At 43.5% G+C, this 19,127-nt stretch overlaps 1 protein-coding gene across 1 annotated transcript in view; it reads left to right on the forward strand.

Moving 5' to 3' along the window:
* Window positions 1-3,435: 3,435 nt before the first annotated feature.
* The window catches only part of iyd (iodotyrosine deiodinase), a 28,124-nt gene continuing 12,432 nt past the window's right edge, over window positions 3,436-19,127 (forward strand). The window contains exons 1-3 of the mRNA XM_078556637.1: window positions 3,436-3,932; window positions 12,890-13,078; window positions 16,225-16,384. Of these exons, the coding sequence (XP_078412763.1) occupies window positions 3,704-3,932; window positions 12,890-13,078; window positions 16,225-16,384 (578 nt within the window). The 5' untranslated portion in view covers window positions 3,436-3,703. The remainder of the gene's footprint in view (window positions 3,933-12,889; window positions 13,079-16,224; window positions 16,385-19,127) is intronic.

A 19,127-nucleotide genomic window follows, 5' to 3' on the forward strand; every position in this document is an offset into this window, starting at 1 on the left:
TTGCATTCATATTCTATTCTCCTTTTACCAGTTTCTTGGCCTTCCTTTTGCTGTACTCTAAAAACCTCCCAATCCTCAGGTTGGCTACTTTTTCTGGCAACTTTATAAACCTTTTTAATCTTATACAACCCTTAACTTCCTTTGTCAGCCACAGTTGACTTTTCTTGGGGTTTTGCATCTTGAAGGAATGTAAAGGTGCTGTAAGCTATGTAATAAGTTCTTTGAGGATTATCCATTGCCTATGCACAGTCATATCTTTTAATGTATTTTCCGAATCCCCCTCAGCCAATTTGTCCCTCATGCCTTTATAATTTCCTTTATTCAACTTTAACACCCTTGCTTCAGAGTGAACTACCTCACTTTCAAACAATGTCAAATTCTATCAAATTGTAGTTACTCGTCCCTAAAGGTTCTTTTACATCTTATAGCATGGAAACTGGCAATTCGGTTTAACTGATCTATGCCAGTGTTTATGATTTAGATGAACCTTCTTCCACTCCTCTTTATACAACTCTATCAGCGTATTCTTCTATTCCTTTCTCCCTTATTTACTAATCTTTCTTCCTCTTAGATGCTCCAGGATTTTCAACCTGTTTGCTTCTGAGGCCTCCCCTCCCGCTATAAAAATTCCATTGAGCCCCTTGTAACACAACACAACTATTTTTATGCATTAAAATTAGTAATATATAATTAAACACATATACTCATTAATGTTTTTGTTTTACTTATTTAATGTTGAACAATTTCATCAAGATAAATACAAATGGTTAAAAAGTGAGAAACGATTAACCGAAAAGTTGCATTCAGAGGACAAGTACAAAATAGGAAATGTTTCACTAAAATGCTGGGAAACAATAAACCAAAACATGCAGAAAATAGAAAGTTGGAAATAATTTTCAGAGACTAATGAGGGGGGGGGTGCATGATTGAGGTGTATAAAATTATGAGGGGCATAGATAGGGTAGACAGGAAGGAACTTTTCCCCTTGGTGGAGGGATCAATAACCAGGGGGCATAGATTTAAAATAAGGGGCAGGAGGTTTAGAGGGGATGTGAGGAAGAATTTTTTCACCCAGAGGGTGGTGGGAATCTGGAACTCACTGCCTGAAAGGGAGGTAGAGGCAGAAACCCTCATAGCATTTAAGAAGTATTTGGATGTGCACTTGCGATGCCATGGCATCCAAGGCTATGGGTCTACTGCTGGAAAATGCGATTAGAATAGTTAGATACTTGTTTGACCGGTGCTGACCTGATGGGCCGAAAGGCCTTTTTCTGTGCTGTAGACTCTATACACTCTATAACTAAACCTGAAGTGGGAAGTGGCTAACCAAGTGCCTTGTTGGAATAATGTGCTGCCCTCTTTGGGTGGTGATCAGAATTACACTGACTGGTTAATGATTTCCAATTGTTCATTTCTCCTGATTTTTCATGGCCGGGACTGGGTGTATTTTGTTCTGGAATTCTGAGCGCGATTTCCTCCAGGTGTGGATTTTTAGGAAGTGTTGGTGCTGCCATGTGCTATTGGCCTGCACTGGCTCCAATTGAGAAAGGGGAGAGGGCAAAGCGGTGACTCCACTGCTTTGCTATCTGCGTGATGAGCCAGTTTCTGGTAATAACTTCAGGTTGGAACATTGGGTTTCCTCCAGGTCTATAGCAGATGAAAGGGCTTTCTGAGCTGGGGAGGGCAGGACCAAGCCCGTGTAGATGCACCTTTGCTGGGTGAAGTGACAGCAGTAAATCATCTGTGACTGATCTTGAGGGGCATCATTTGTGTTAGCCAAGGTGAAGGGGCACCCAACGGTAGAACTAACCGGATCGGCCACTGGTAGTCCTCGGAATCAATCAAGGCAGATCTGTTAAAAACACAGCAATCAAGGTGACCGTCGTGCCTCGGTGATTGATTTGTACTTCAGTGATTAAGGAACACAGCTCACCACCACTGTCTCAAAGGCAATTAGGGATGGGCAATAAATGCTGCCCTAACCAACAACGTCCAGATCCCATAAGTGAATAAAAAAAAGCAAATCTATCTGGTCATGTTGAGCGGCAGGTCCAATGAATACGAATTTGGACTCGTCATTAAGAATGGCCTGCATCTTGTTGATATATTCACACTTGTTAAGGATGACTATTCCCGTCCGTTTGTCAGGTTTATTGATGTGTATGTCTGGATTGGTCTTAAGGCCTTGCAACATTGTAAGACATTTGCATTGCCTGTGAAAATCACTGCAGTGGTTCAAGAAGGCAGCTCACCACCACCTTCTCAAGGGCAACTCGGGATGGACAATAAATTCTGGCACATCCAGCGAAGCCCACATCCCGTGAGTAAATAAATAAAAGGCATTCGGAATCCCGCAATATGCGAGTGCCAGATCAGCTAGGCGCGCTTTCAAGGAGTCAACGTCTTCAGTGGATGCTGGTTACTGGTGGGATAGTTGGGAGTAGAGGAATTCGAGCTCAGCAAATACCTCTTCCCATTTGAATTGGGGTGAAGGCACACCAAAATTGAAACCATGCACAAGAACAAACTTCTCGCTTTCTGAGATTTGTTCCATGTTTAGTGGCGTCATTAATTGCATTGCCAAACTGCAACTGCTTAAGTGAGTTTATAGTGCGAATGTGTTTTCAAATGGGTACTGTTTATGGTGTGGTCACCTATTGCGCCAACATAGCGGCATAAACGGATCAAATCAAATATTGAAAGAATTTGAGCAAGAGGTGAAGCTAGCTGTTTCACGCTGCTACTATGCAGTAGCAACATGAGTGGTATTCACCACTAACAGGATGCTGCCACCAAGCCAAAAAGATGCCTGCCTATCTCACAAATGAGTAATGTAGTGTATGAATTTCAGTGCCAATGAGATGCTAGGTATGTAGGCCATACCTCCCAAAGATTGGCTGATTGTATCAAACAGCATATCGCTTCCGCTGTTTGCAAAGGGCAAGGTACAAACTACCCAACCAGCTCGTACTAGCAAAACTCAAAACACATTGTCCAACATTAGATGTGATCCCGCGATTGGACAACATTTGCTGTATAATCCTCAATGTGCTAAAAATCACACTGGTAACCAATTTAAGATTGTCAGTCAGGCTCACAGTATGACACACATTTGCATGTACTAGAAGCTACATATATTAATACACAGGGCCCTGTTCTTTGCAGACAGAAAGAACATGTACACATGTGGCATCTGTTTCAGCTAAACAAAATAAGAGAGAGCCATTTGCTGGTTCAATCCCCTGGGCAATGCCTTGACCAATCGGAGTAAAGCTGCCTGGTTTAAATTTCAAACAATGCTTGGCAGTTAAGTGTCAGTCACCATTGGCTGCTGCATTCTCCATGGCATCACCTCTACCAATCAAAGTCCACTTGCCAACCAATCAGCACTCTCTTTTCATACAGTATAAAGTTGTTGCTTCCCCTGACATTGGTATTCTTGTGATTGTCCTGATGAGTGCAAGATGAAAAGCTCTGACAAAATGTCTTTTTCCAGCAATTCTAAAGTTCTGTGCTACCAAACGACCATTTGAATACTAGGTTTGGTAAACGGTTTTCATGAGCATTGCCACTTTAAAATTGTGTGACTCAAGCAGTTTTCTTGTGATTGGTTGAAAACAAACATTCTTTAGTGCTGTTGGCTCAGCCTGTTTAAACTGAAGCGTTGCGAAAGAGCTGGTCACTCTTTCAGCTAGTTAGGTGAATGCGAAGGGGAGCAGAACTCAAAGACAATAAACTGCTCACCATGGCCCTCTTCTCTACCCTGACCCCTGTTATTATTGCAGTGATTTGCATTTGTTTGGCTGTCCTGTGGAGCAAAATCAGAAAAGAAAAGGGAGAGAGAAAAGTCAAAATTGAAGAGAGAATCAGTTCCAGACCCTGGGCAGATGAAGACTTAGGAGACGAGACAGAGCCTTCGGTGGATGAGAATGGTAAGATTAAACGTGAAAATAGCATTGGACACCAATTTAATCATGAAGATGGTGGTGAAATTAGTCTTTGGTGGGGGAGAAAACACAGGAACAGGGGTAGGCCATTGAGCCCCTTAATTCTGGTCTGTTATTTGTAACTTAACTTCATTTAATTCCCTTGATTCGATAACCGTTGATACCCTGTTCTAAAAAAACTATCAATCTCAGTTTCGAAATTTTCAATTGACCCAAACTCAGCAGCTTTTTGGATGAGAGTTGCAGCTTTCCTCTATTGTGAAGAAATATTTCAAAATATCTCTGAGCAGCCTAACTCCAACTTTAAGGTTATGTCTCTGTGTCCTGCACTCCTCCACCAGAGGAAATAGTTTCTCTCTACCTACCCTATCAACACACAATTTAGCTCACCTCTCAATCTTCTATGTTCATCTATCTATTCATCCTATCTTCATAATTTAATCTTTTTAGCCCTGGTGTGTCTGCACTGCATCCCCTCCAAAGTCAAACCTTTCTGAGGTGCTGTGTGAAGAACTAAACACAGTACTCTAAATGGCGTGTAACCAGGGGTAGAATTTCCCCCTGTTGGGGTGGTTCTGCGGGGGCGGGCAGGCGCAGACCCGATCGGCGCCCCTCCATTCTACGTGGGCGGGTCAATTAAGCGCTGTGCGCTCCCTGTGCGGACTGGGGGGGGCGGTTTCCCTGAGTCGGGAGTGCACTCTTTCGTACATGCACGCGAAAGAGCGCAGAAATCTCCCTGAGGCACAGAGCTGCCTCAGGGAGATTAGTTTAAAGTTTCTAAAGTTTAATAAAGGGGAGAAAAATCTTTAGACCATGCCCCCTCATGTGAAACTGTCACATAAGCTGGGACATGAGTATTAATTTTATTAAAATTTTTTCCAAGATTTCGAAAACATTCATGAAACCTCATCCCGCCTGTGGATGAGGTTCCATGACAAATGCGAAGGCCGCCTGAGCTCTTCACCTACCTGCCAATCTTAAGGTTGGATGGGCAGCTCCATTAATTATTTTAATAGTTAGCTAAATGGCCTTAATAGGCTTTTGACAGTTTGGCAGGCGCGCAGTTGGCTGTGTGCCCGCCGAACTCAAAATCTAAATGATGCGCGATGACGTCGCAACACACGCCCGACTTCACCCCGCGTCATTTTACACCTCAGAGATCAGGCCCCACCCTCGCTTGCCGAGCCAAAAAGTCTCCCCCAGAGGTTGATAAAAGTTCCAAATAACGTTCGTCCTTTGTATTCCAGCTCCCTTGAGATAAAATTACCTCTTTTGGTTTCTAGAAAGGTCACTGGGTTTAAATTTTTTTGGCGTGGTATTGAACAGCATTTGCAACATTCTTATCCAGACGTGCTGAGTGGATGATCCACCTCAGCCTCCTCCTGAGGTCCCCAACATCACAGATGCCAGTCTTCAGCCAATTCAATTCACCCCAGTGGCTGAAACCACTGGATACAGCAAAGGCTATGGGCCCTGACAATATCCCGGCAGTATTACTGAAGACTTGTGCCCCAGAACTAGCCAGGCCCCTAATCAAGCTGCTTCAGTACACTGGCTACAACACTGGCATCTACCCGAGAATGTGGAAAATTGCCCAGATATGTCCTGTCCATAAAAATCAGAACAAATCCAATCTGGCCAATTCCACCCCATGAGTCTACTCTCGATCAAACACCATTGTTGCTAACACCTCCCATCACTTTGCTTTCAGGTAACGCTTACAAAGCAATAACCTGCTCAATGGTGGTTAATTTGGTTTCTGCCAGAGTCACTCAGCTCCTGGTCTCATTACATGGACAAAAGAGCTGATTTCAAGAGGTGAAATGAGACTGACTGTCCTTGAATTCAAGGCAACATTTGTGGCATCAAGGAGCCCTAGCAAAATTAAAGTCAATTGGAATTAGGGAGAAAATTCTTCACTGGTTGGATTCGTACCTAGCACAAAGGAAGATGGTTGTGGTTGTTGGAGGCCAATTATCTCAGGACCAGGACATCGCTGCAGTAGTTCCTCCAGGTAGTGTCTGAGGCCCAGCCATGCTTCACCAAAGATGTTCCCTCCATCATAAGGTCAGAAATGGGAATGTTCACAAATGCTTACACAATGTTCAGCACCATTCATGATGCAGAAAGACCTGAACAACTTTCAGGTGTAGGCTGACAAGTGGCAAGTAACATTTGCACCACACAAGTGCCAGGCAACGACCATCTCCAACAAGAGAGAATCTAACCATCTCCCTTTGACGTTCAATGGCATTATCATCACTGAATCCCCCACTATCAACATCCTGGAGGCGGGGCGGGGGTTACCATTGACCAGAAATGTAACTGGACCATATATATATATATATATATATACATTGTGGCTACAAGAGCAGGTCAGAGGCTGGGAATCCTGTGGGGAGTAACTCACCTTCTGACTCCCTAAAGCCTGCCCACCATCTACAAGGCACAAGTCAGGAGGGTGATGGAATACTTTCCACTTTCCTGGATGAGTGCAGCTCCAACAACACTCACAACACTTGACATAATCCATGACAAAGCAGACTGCTTGATCAACATCCCATCCAGAGTTTTGGATGAGCGAAAACTTTACGAGGTGTGCAAAATAGAAGGCCAAATGGGATGCTGGCCAGTTAATCATTGGAAAGTGAAACCTAGAGGTAACAAAGGGATGGATGAGAGTTTCATTAGCGGATGAACTGAGGTAGGGTCAGAGACAGATGATGTTACAAAGGTTCAAGTAACTCACCTTCTTTTCAAATAATGCCATGAGATCTAACATAGACCTGAAAGGGCAGATGGTGCCAATATTTAATGTTTCACTTGCAGTATTGCCTCAGTCCTCCAACACGAGTGTCATCCCTAGTTTAACCAAAAACCTCCTGAATGAGAGGTGAGTTTGGTGTCTAGAACTGCTGCCATTTTTGAAAGGGATACAGAACAACAACATGATATTAAAATAGTCTTTGTCCCACACAAGAAAAATTGGTGTGAGGGAAAACATGTGTTTCCCCTCCCAGAAGGAAAAAAAAACAGTAAAGACTGGGAAATAAGAATACTGGTCCAAACTGGTCTTCTATGCCTCAAAATGGAACACCAGTAAAAACTGGGAAATGAGAGTAGTGGTCTGAACTGTTTTTTCCTTCTGGGCTGTTTATGGAGCTGGCACAGAAAATATGTCTTTTAGCTATTAACTCAGTAAATGATCAACCTACTTGCAACACATATATTAAAGATAACTTCAATGATTAAGCCTTCAATATGTACCTTTGGCAACAGATGTCAAGGTCAGAAATCAGTTTGTGATGTTTATGTATAAATACATGGACATCATAACACAGAAACAGGCATTTGGCCCAACTTGTCCGTACCAGTGTTTAAACTTCACACAATCTGCCTCCCACTCCTCTATCCAATGCCATTAGCATAACCTTTTTCCTTCTCCTTCATGTGTCTATATAGATTCCCCTTAAATACTTCATCCTCTGCAACTACGTATTGTGGAAGCGATTTCCACATTTTAACCACTTCTCTGGATAATGACGTTTTTGCTGAATTCCTTATAAGAACATAAGAACATAATAAATAGGAGCAGGAGTAGGCCATTCTGCCCGACAAGTCTGCCCCGCCATTCAGTAAGATCATGGCTGATCTGCCCCAGGCCTCAACTCCTCTTTCGTGCCAGCTCCTCATAACCCTCAACTTCCCCGATATTTCAAAAATCTATCTATCTCCTCTTTAATTACTTTCAGTGATCCAACCTCCACAACTCTCTGGGGTAGAGAATTCCAGACATTGACTACCCTCAGAGAAGAATTTCCTTTGCATCTCAATTTTAAATGATTGTCCCCTTATTCTGTAACTATGCCCCCTAGTCTGAGATTCCCCACTAGTGGAAACATTTTCTCAATATCTACCCTGTCAAGCCCCCTCAGAACCTTGTACATTGCAATAAGATCACCTCTCATTCTTCTAAACTCTAATGAATAAAGGCCTAACCTGTTTAGCCGTTCTTGATAAGTCAACCCCTTCATCCCAGGAATCAGCATAGTGAATCTCTTTTAATCTGCCTCCAATCCCAGTATATACTTTCTTAAATACGAGGACAAAAACTGTACACAGTACTCCAAGTGCAGCCTCAACAACACCCTGTACAGTTGTAACAAGACTTCCCTATTTTTAAATTCCTACTCCCTAGCAATACAGGCCAAAATTTCACTTGCCTTCTTAATTACTTGCTGCACCTGCATGCTAGTTTTTTGTGCTTCATGCAAAAGAACACCCAGATCCCTCTGTGCTGCACATTTTTGGGTCTCCCTCCATTTAAATAATAGTCTGCCTTTTGATTCTTCCTACCAAAGTGCATGACCTCACACTTTCATACATTAAACTCCATCTGTCAAGTTTTTGCCCACTCACTCAACCTATCTATATCCCCTTGCAGATTCCTTATGCCCTCATCATTACATGCCCTCCTACCTATTTTTGTATCATCAGCAATTTTGGATACATTACACACTGCCCCCTCCTCCAAGTCAATAATATAGATAGTAAATAACTGAGGCCCTAGGACTGATCCTTGTTGCACTCCACTAGTTACGTCTTACCAACCTGAAAAAGACCCATTAATCCTGACTCTCTGTCTTCTGTGTGTTAACCAATCCTCAATCCATGCTGATACATTACCCCCAATACCGTGAGCTCCTATCTTGTGCAATAACCTTTTATGTGGCACCTTATCAAATGCCTTCTGGAAATCCAAATACATTACATCTACCAGTTCCCCTTTATCAACTCTGCTTGTTATATCCTCAAAGAACTCTAACAAATTTGTCAAACATGATTTCCCTTTCACAAAACCATGTTGACTCTGATTGCGTTAAGCTTTTCTAAATGTCCTGCTATTTCTTCCTTAATAATGGACTCTAGCATTTTCCCATTGACAGATGTTAGGCTGACTGGCCTATAGTTTCCTGCTTTTTGTCTCCCTCCCTTCTTGAACAGGGGCATCACATTAGCGGTTTTCCAATCCGCTGGGATCCTCCTGGAATCTAGTGTGCTCTGGAATATTTTGACCAATGCCTCCACTATCTCTGCAGCCACTTCCTTTAAAACCCTTGGATGAAGGCCATCAGGTCCTGGCAACTTGTCAGTCTTTTGTCCCATTAGTTTGTCAAATACTTTGTCCCTTGTAATAGAGACTGTTACAAGATCTTTCCTCCCATTAGCTCCTTTCTTATCTGATATCTCTGGGATGTTTATAGTGTCCTCCACTGTGAAGACCGATGCAAAATATTGGTTTAAATTATCTGCCATTTCCCTGTTCCCTGTTATCAATTCTTCAGTCGCATCCTCCAAGGGTCCCATGCTCACTTTAGCCACTCTCTTTTTATATACCCATAGAAGCTCTTGCTTTTTGTTTTTATATTTCTTGCCAATTTACTTTCATTATCAATTTTCTCTCTCTTTATTAGCTTTTTAGTTATCTGCTGCTGGTTCCTAAAAAATTCCCAATCCTCTGGCCTACCACTAGTTTTCGCCACTTTGTATGCCTTAGTTTTTGATTGGATATTCCCCTTGACCACCTTTGTTAACCATGGGTGATTCATCCTTCTCATTGAGTCCTTTTTTTTGACCGGGATACATTTTTGCTGAGCTTTATGAAATATCTGCTTAAATATCTGCCACTGCTCATCCACTGACCTTCCCCTTAGTCCATTTTCCCAGCCCACTTTAGACAACTCCTTCTTCATACCTCTGTAATTGCCCTTATTTAAGTTGAGGACGCTGGTTTGAGACCCGAGTTGCTCGCCCTCAAACTGAATTTGAAATTCTGCCATGTTATAATCGTACCCCCTAGAGGACCCTTAACTAAGATATCTCTTCTTAATCCCACGTCATTACACATTACTAGATCTCAAATAGCCTGTACCCGGGTAGGTTCTGCAACATATTGATCTAAGAAACAATCCCTGATGCACTCTACAATTTGTCTTCCATGTTACCCCAGCCAATCTGATTTGTCCAGTCAATATGCAGATTAAAATTACTCATGACAATTGTAGCACCCTTCTTACAAGCCTCCATTATTTCCCGATTTATACTTTGTCCTACAGTAATTCAACTCTTCAGGGGCCTATAGATGACTCCCGCCCATGACTTCTTCCCCTTGCTATTCCTTATTTCCACCCAAACTGATCCCACATCATGATCTATTGCACTTATATCACTACTCAGCACTGCACCACTGCACTGACACCTTCCTTTATTAACAAAGCTACCCCACCTTTTTTTTTTGCCTATTTTTCCAGAACATCAAATACCCTTGAATATTGAATTCCCATCTTGGTCATCTTGCAACCACATCTCTGAAATAGCTATCAAGTCATATTCATTGATTTCTATTTGTGGGTAAATAAGATTAGAGAGGTAAATGCATGGCTCAAAGATTAGTGTGGGAGAAATGGGTTATTGAAGTAATTAGTGACTATCTTGTATTTATGATCCTAATCTTTGTCTTCCTCCTTTAGTAAAAGGAGTATGCCAACCATTATACTCACCATCCTTTAGAAGGCAAGAATAAGAGCTCTATTATTTAACGTTAGTTTTATTAAGATGAGAATTTAACCTCTCAAACTATGAAAAAGAGCACTAAGGTGCCAAAGTGGACAAGGTGCCAAAAAGATTTACAAAAATGATAGCAGAATTGTACCCATCAGAAAAGTGAAGGCTGAAGAGTAAGCTGATTGAGGTGTTTAAGGTTACGAAAGTGTTTGATTGGGTCCACATAGACTGGTCTGTGCCAATGGTGTGCTCCACCCCAGGCCTCCTCCCACCCTATCCTAACCCTATGAGCGTGTCCTTCTAATCCTTTGTTGCTCATGCACTTTTCTGCTTATCCCTTAAATGCATCAATGTTATTTGCCTCAACTATTCCATACGGTAGTGAGTGCCACATTCTAACCACTCTCTGAGTAAAATAAGTTCAAGTTTTAAAGGTGTATTTTTGTTGCTCTTTGCTACTTTCAAAAGGTGCTTCCTGCCAAAATTGAATTTGTGGGACTTACTGCATGACTTCTTGAAGTTGTCTTAGACACATTGTTTAGGCTTGACAAAGGCAGTTCTCTTCCAACTTCTCTCCGTTCTTCTGTAGATTGTTCAGTGTGGAGGATACTCTATTCACTGGACCATTGCTTCTTGTCATGACTAACACTTATTCCGTTAGCTCCTGGAACGCTGGACACTTGAAGTTGAAAAGATGAGAAGTAAATGGAAGTTGAAGTGGTTACATTCGTATTCTTTCATGTGACTGAACTGGTTATATCAGTAGTTATTCATGCAGAATCATAGAATGATACAGCACAAAAAGAGGCCATTTGGCCCATCGTGCCTGAGCTGTCTCTCTAGTAGAGCTATCCTATTAATCTCGCACCCCTGCTTTTTCCTTATAGCCCTGTAAATGTATTCCTTCAATTTTCTTTTGAATGCTGCTTCCACCACCCTTTCAGACAGTGTATTCCAGATCACAACAGATCACTCTGTAAAATTATAGCCGGAATTTTCCAGGCCCTAAAGAAGAGTCATATAGACTCAAAACGTTAACTCTGTTTCTCTCTCCACAGATGCTGCCAGACCTGCTGAGTTTTTCCAGTATTTTCTGTTTTTATTTCACCTTAAGCCTGTGTCCACTGGTCACCAACCCTTTGCCACTGGAAACAGTTTTTTCTGATTAATTATGTCAAAACCATTTATGAGTTGGAACACCTTTAGCCTTCTCTGCTTTAAGAACAATTCCAGCCCTTGCATATAACTGCAATTCCTCATCACTGATACCATCCCAGTAAAGCTCTCCTGCACTCCCTCAAGGCGGTGACTGAGGGGATTATGATAGTCAACGTGTGATTAAGCTAGTTACATCAGGAGTCACTCATTTGTAGTAGCCACTGTGTGATCGAAATGGCTTCATCACTTGTCACTGGGGAGAAATTTCCCTTTTGGCTGATTTGCTCTTGAAAAATTCCAATGTGTTGAAAATTGGGAGGTGACTCTTTGGGTGCTCCACTGACACGCAAGGTCCACCTGATAGCATATTCATATAGTCCTCTAAAGGGCCAAGCAGCCTGTCAACCTGAAACAGGCACAAGGCTGCTTTACAGTATAATGTCATATGCTCACCATAGGAAAGGTGCAAAATCCGTGAATAAATGGGCAAAACAAGCACCACCTGGCTCCACAAAAATACAGAAGGTCATTGCTGGTTCACCTCACCTCCCACCCTGTGGCTCAGTCAGCCTCCCCTGTTCCTAAGGACCTACCTATGGGCCAGCTCAGTGCCAGAGCTGACCAAGATTCATTAGGCCTTAACCAACAAACTGCACTGAGCCTGCTTGTTGCTCATGACTAACTGCTTCCATTCACATGCAGGGTCTCAGGGCCGGAATGGGCCTGCCACTGAGATTGCCTGTTGTAGGTAAGAGTCAAGTTCCTCCCTCACTGTGTAATTGAAGAAGTAAATCACCGAGGCTTTTAAAATTACATTTCAGGGCTCTCTTGACTATGGATGCAGCCAGTGTAGAAGCCATTTTTTAAAAATGGGAGACAGAGCTAATTCAGGTAACTACAGGCCGGTTAAATGAACGGGTTTGAGGTTGATCTTGACTTAATGTGATCGTGCAAGTCGACAGCCTGTTTTAATTTGCATTGATTTTTATTTGCATTGACTTCAATCTGTCACACTTCAAGTCATAGAGGACATGAGGTCTGCTTGCTGGACTGGCCAGTGACTTGGGACTAAGTACTCTCTAGGCCAGAATGTTGTGACTATTTTGTGCTCTGGCAGCTTTAATTCAGATATTTATTTGTCATATGTCCCATAGCAAGTGTTTAATTCTACATGGTTCTGTGTAATTCACCAAATTTTACTCTGGCCCTTTCATTTCCAGCTGGGGATTTTCTTGAAGAAGACCTTGAAGTGCAGCATATTCCATATTCAGCACCGCGTTACTCAGAGGATGAAATGATCCGCAGAGCTAATAAGTTTTACCAGCAGATGAATGCACGAAGGAGTGTCCGCTTTTTCAGTGAGGAAATGGTACCCAGGGAAGTGATTGACAGCATCATTAGGACAGCAGGTATGACCAGGTCACTTCAGTCTCAGCATCAACAACAAAAAAGGGAAATTCAAGAGAATTCCAGAGCAGAGAGTTTCAATTTAATAGGAATTTGATTGTTACCTGGCACTGTTGGATATCATGAGGATGTTAGGTTCATTCCTTCCTTCCTATTCTACTCATTTATTCTTCTTCCCTTCTTCCTTCCTCTCCCCTTCTTTCCTCCATCCTTACCATCAATTGTTCTTCCCAACCTCTGCTTCCTCCCTTCTTCCTTTCCTTCCTCCATTCCTCTCTCCCTCCTTCCTCACTTGATCTCTCTCCCTTTCTCCTTCTTTCCTACCTCCTTTTCCTTCCCTTTTACTCTCTCACTTCTTCATCTCTCTCTCTGATTCGTTCTGCCATGTCTCCTACCTCACTCCCTCCTCCTTACCCATCCTTTTGAAGTGTAACAACTATTGTAATGTAGGAAACACTGCAGTCAATTTGCATAACAAGATCCCATAAACATAAACCAATGACGTCATCAGTTTTAATGATGTTGATCGAGGGATACATATTGCCCAGGACAGGGGGAGAACTCCTCTTCTCTTCTTCGATATCTTTTATGTCCATTCGAGAGGGTTTAATCTCTTGTGAAAGATGACACCTCTGACAGTGCAGCTCTCCCTCAGTACTGCACTGAAGTATCATCCCAGATTATATGGTCAAGTCTCTGGAGTGGGTCCCTGAACCACAACCTTCTGGTTCAGAGGTGAGAGTACCACCACGGAGCCATAGGATTATAAGCCCTCGAAATATCAAGGGGACAGAAGGGCTCACGAAGACTGCAAATAAAACTGACTCTCCATAGAACAGCAGTAGTCTGGGCAAAGAAGCTATTAAGAGATCTTTAAGCAGAGTCAGCAGAGGAGCACTGACTTGTTACTTACTTTTTTCTCTAAGGCTGTGGTGACCTCAGGGCTCTTTTTAAAAAAATTCTTTCATGGGATGTGAGCATTGCTGGCTAGGCCAACATTTATTGCTCATCCCTAGTTGCCCTTGAGAAGGTGATGGTGCAGTCCCTGTGTTGTAGGTACACCCACAGTGCTGTTGGGAAGGGAGTTCCAGAATTCAGACCCAATGACAGTAAGGAAATAGTGATATAGTTCCAAGTCAGGATGGTGTGTTCTTTGGAGGGGAACTTGCAGGTGATGGTTCCCATGTGTCTGCTGCCCTTGACCTTTTAGGTGGTAGAGGTCATGGGTTCGGAAGCTGCTGTTGAGGGATCCTTGACGAGTTGCTACAGTTCACCTTGTAGATGGTGCACACTGCTGCCACTGTGCATTGCCAGTGGTGGGAGTGAATGCTTCATTTGGTGGATGGGGTGCTGATCAAGTGGGCTACTTTGTCCTGGATGGTATCGAGTTTCTTGAGCGTTGATGGAGCTGCACTCATCCAGGCAAGTGGAGATTATTCCATCACACTCCTGACTTCTGGTGGACAGGTTCTGGGGAGACAGGAGGTGAGTTATTCTCCAAAGAATTTCCTCCTGGGACCTGGTCTTTTAACCACGATATTTATATGGCTAGCCCAGTTCAGTTTCTAGTCAATGGTAACCCCCAGGATGTTGATGGCAAGGGATTCAGTGATGGTGGTACCGTCAAATGTCAAGGGGGGTGCGGGGGTGATGGTTCAATTCTCACATCGAAATATAGGACTTAGGAGCAGGATTAGGCCCTTCAGCCCTTTGAGCCTGCTCTACCATTCAATGAGATCATGGCTGATCTCGTTGTGGTCTCAACTCCACTTTTCTGTCTGCCCCCCCAAAAACCTTGACAAGCTTTTGATAGACAAGGGAATCTAACTCAGCCTTGAATCAATTCAATGGCCCAGCCTCTGCTGCTTCTTGGGGAAGAGTATTCCACATACTAACAACCCTTTGAGAGAAAAACATTTCTCCTTCTCCGTCTTAAATGGGAGACTTCTTATTCTTAAACGGTGTCCCCTCAATCTAATCTCTCCCACAATGGAAACATCCTTTCAGCATCCATCCTGTCAAGTCCCCTCAGGATCTTATATGTTTCATTAAGATCACCTCTCACTCTTCTAAACTCCAATGGGTATAGGCCCAACCTGTTCAACCTTCCGCCATAAGATAAGCCCCTCATCCCAGGAATGAGTTGAGTGAACATTCTCTGTACTGCTTGTAATGCAATCATGGAGATAGTCATATCCTGGCTCTTGTGTCGTGTGAATTTTAATTGCCATATATCAGTCCAAGTCTGAATGTTATCCAGGTTTTTCCACCTATGGGCATGGACTGCTTCAACATCTGACGAGTTACAAATGGCACTGAACACTGTGTGCATCAGCGAACATTTCCACTTCTCCACTTCTGACCTTATGATGGAGTGAAGGTCATTGATGAAGCAGCTGAAGATGGTTGGGCCTAGGACATTACCCTGAGGAACTCCTGCAGCGATGTCCTGTGACTGAGATATTTGGCTCAGCAACCACAATCATCTTCCTTTGTGCCGGCCAGTGGAGAGCTTACCTCCCCTGACCCCTTGATTTCCATTGACTTCAATTTTGCTAGGGCTCTATGATGCCCTACTTGATGCCTTAATGTTGCCTTGATGAGTACTTTGAAAAAGAAATTTATGCCGCAGAGGTAAAGACCAGAAAGTAAACTGAAAAAGACACATTTTAAACTGGGGAAAGTACCTGTAAGCTATAACTGTTTCCAGGGGAAGTCCTCACTTTTGGAGAGAGCAGAGTCGACGAATCAGTTTGAGAATTGGGGCGGGGGCGAGGGCAATGGTGCCACCAACGGAAAGAATACTTATTGCAGACGTTTCACAGGAGAAACATTCCACTGGCAAAAAAAGGACACAGATTTAAGATACCTGGCAAAAATAGATATCTTTTTTGCAGTGAATTGTTCTATGGAATGCATTGCCTGAAAGTGAGCAGATTCAATAGTAACTTTCAAAACAGAATTCGGTATACACTTGAAAAGGAAACATTAGGGAAAGCAATGGGGAAAAGGCAGGGAAATGGAACTGATTGGAATGCTTTGAGAGCTGGCATGGGTACAATGGGCCAAATGACCGCCTCCTGTCCTGTAATGTTCTATGATTCTATTTTGGTTTCATTAAATAAGTCAATTTTCTGCTTTCTTAAAGGCACTGCTCCAAGTGGAGCACATACAGAGCCCTGGACCTTTGTAGTTATACAAGACCCAGAGACAAAACATCAAATTCGTGCAATAATTGAGGAGGAAGAAGAAATTAACTATAAAAAGAGAATGGGAAAGAAATGGGTCTCTGACTTAAAGCAAATGAGGTAGGTCCAATCACGTGCTGAGTTGCTCTGCTGAATGATTGATGGGACTATTCCATCGATGTTTCCCTTGCACTGTGGGCTGATTTTAAATGACCGATAAAGGAAAGGACTTGCATCTATACAGGGCCTTTCATGGCACCAGAAGTACTTTACTGCCAATGAAATACTTTCAAAGCGTAGTCACTGTTGTAAAGTAGGAAATGTGACACCCAATTCCTGCACAGCAAGCTGCCACAATCATCAAAGAAATAAATGACAATATCATTTGCTTTAGGCATTGTTTGAGGGATAAATATTAGCCTGGACAGCAGGAGAAATCCACCGCTTTTCATTCAGATAGAGCCATGTGGTGGTACTTCATGCTCTCACCTTTGGAAAGTGGGGAGAGTATTTAATCAGGCAGGATGGTGGTGAGTGGGAATCCTGTCACCTTCCTGCCTCCATCCTGATTAAGCCAGTGGTGGGAAAGCCCATGGATGGCCTTCCTGCCCCACCTCCAATTGATGCTCTTAAATGGTCAATTGATGGCCATTTAAGGGCCTTATCCTGAATCCACTTGCATTAAACCAGTGGCAGGTGGGCCTGTTGCCACGAGGCAAACAAACCTGCATGGTTTGCTTGTGGTCTGCCGGGGGTGGTGGGGGGTCACTCATGCCTGATTGAAGGATCCAGCAGGCTGGGGGGTCATGCTGAGGGCCAACGCCTGCCCCTTGCTGCTGATCCCCGACAATCCCTCACCCATGACCCTCACCCTGCAAAACCCCTTACGCACCACTTACCTCTGGCCTGAGTTGCTCCACGATCCTGGGCCTCCAGTGGCTGTTGTTCTGGCAGCCACTGCCTCCCTGGTGGTGCTGCTGAAGAAAAGAGCTGCCAGCCTATGGTTGACCAGCAACTCTTGGAGGGCGGGACTTCCCACCCTGGGGGCCCTGACCCTGTGGAAGGTCCACAGCTGGCCTGTCAATTGCCTGATTAGTTCATAATAAGGTGGACCTTCCCAAAAGGAAGCAATACGGGTCTCTCACCAACTGTCTAGCTGGCAGCTGAAACCTCAGTCACCTCCATAAAATTACCCATGGTTTCTTTTACATCCACCGGAGAAGGTAGATGGGGACTCGTGTCAATAACTGATCAGAAAGATGGCACTTCCGAGTGCTGCTTTTCCTCGGCATTTGGCTAAACTTTGTGCTGAGGTCTCGGGAATGATGCTTGAACCCACCAACTGTCTGACTCAGAGGCATTTAGTTGGTCCAGTGTCACCTGGTAAGTGTCAGCACTACAAATCCCCTTTCAAGGGCATGACTAACAAGATACAAACAGGCGGTCTGATTAAACTAGAAAATGCTTTAAGTGAAGCAACAGCAGAATCCTGATCTTATGTTCCCCTTCTGTTCAGTGTGAACATAGGTACTTAAGAGCAGGAGTAGGCCATTGAGCCCATTGAGCCTGCTCTGCCATTCAGTTCGATCATGGTGATCATCTTCCTCAAAACCACTTTTCTGCACTATTCCCATATCCCTTGATGTCATTAATATCCAGAAATGTATCGATTTCTGTCTTGAACATACACAATGATTGAGCTTCCACAGCCCTCTGGGTAGAGAATTCCAAAGATTCACCACCCTCTGACTGAAGAAATTCCTTCTCATCTCAGTCCTAAATTGCCATCCCCTTGTTCTGAGACTATACCCTTTGTTCTAGACTCACCAATCTAGGAAACATCCTATCCACATCTAACCTGTCATGCCCTGTAAGAATTTTGCAAGCTTCAATTAGATTACCTCTCATTCTGTGAAACCCTAGAGAATACAGGCCCAGTTTCCTCAAGCTGTCCTCATAAGACAATCCTGCCATCCCAGGGATTAGTCTGGTGAATCTTCGTTGCACTCCTTCCATGGCAAGTAAAAACATACCAATCATACACATATGTGGTGATGATAAGACTATATACAGATAGATTTAACTAGGAGACCAAGTATGATACATCTAATCTCTATCACTACTGCTTGCAGACTGACTACAAGTCATGGGACTAATACATCATCTCTTGTCCCAAGGTGGAAGTGATTGATAGCAGTTTAAGATATGCTCCCTTAAATGTACATGCACACCATATCACAACAGATGTGACCTTACCAATTAAATTAGGATGTTATTACTAGTTGATGCCCTGCAGTGCCTACCTGTCACAAATGGTCTCCGAGTGTACTGACGGGCACAACATGCTTCCATTCCATTCTGCAAAATACCGCAGAAAAGAGGCAGGCCACTAGACCAACCCACTCACTCTCTTGGCCCCGTCCATTCCAGACCTCTTAAGTCGGCATCTTGGCCAGACCCAGGAGCAGCTTCAAGAGAAAGCCATCTGTGTTTACCCGTCTTGCCCTCTCCCTAACCAGGTGGCCAAAGGAGTGTGGGCCTGAAGTGCAGCCAGATGTCGAGGAGCATCCCCCTCAGATAACTGAATAGGGGTTTCCACCCTTCACACTTTGAGGACATGCTGAAAACAGGTCACTTTTACTTTGGCGCTGGGGCGGCAGACAGCTCTGGTGAAAATGTAGCTGTCAATACCAAGATATTTAAACAAATCCCCTAAACCTTCAGTTGAAGTCTGAGAAATTAGTTGTGAATTGGTGATTCAAAAATCTTCAAGAAAGTTGGTGAGGAAACCAGGGGAGAGGTGGGGAGAAGTTCCTTTATGTTGTGATATAGAAAGCTCTGCCTGAAAGTGTGGCGCAAGCAA

The sequence above is a fragment of the Cetorhinus maximus genome, chromosome 14 (genome assembly GCF_964194155.1).
Source record: "Cetorhinus maximus chromosome 14, sCetMax3.hap1.1, whole genome shotgun sequence".
Classification (NCBI taxonomy): Eukaryota; Metazoa; Chordata; class Chondrichthyes; order Lamniformes; family Cetorhinidae; genus Cetorhinus; species Cetorhinus maximus.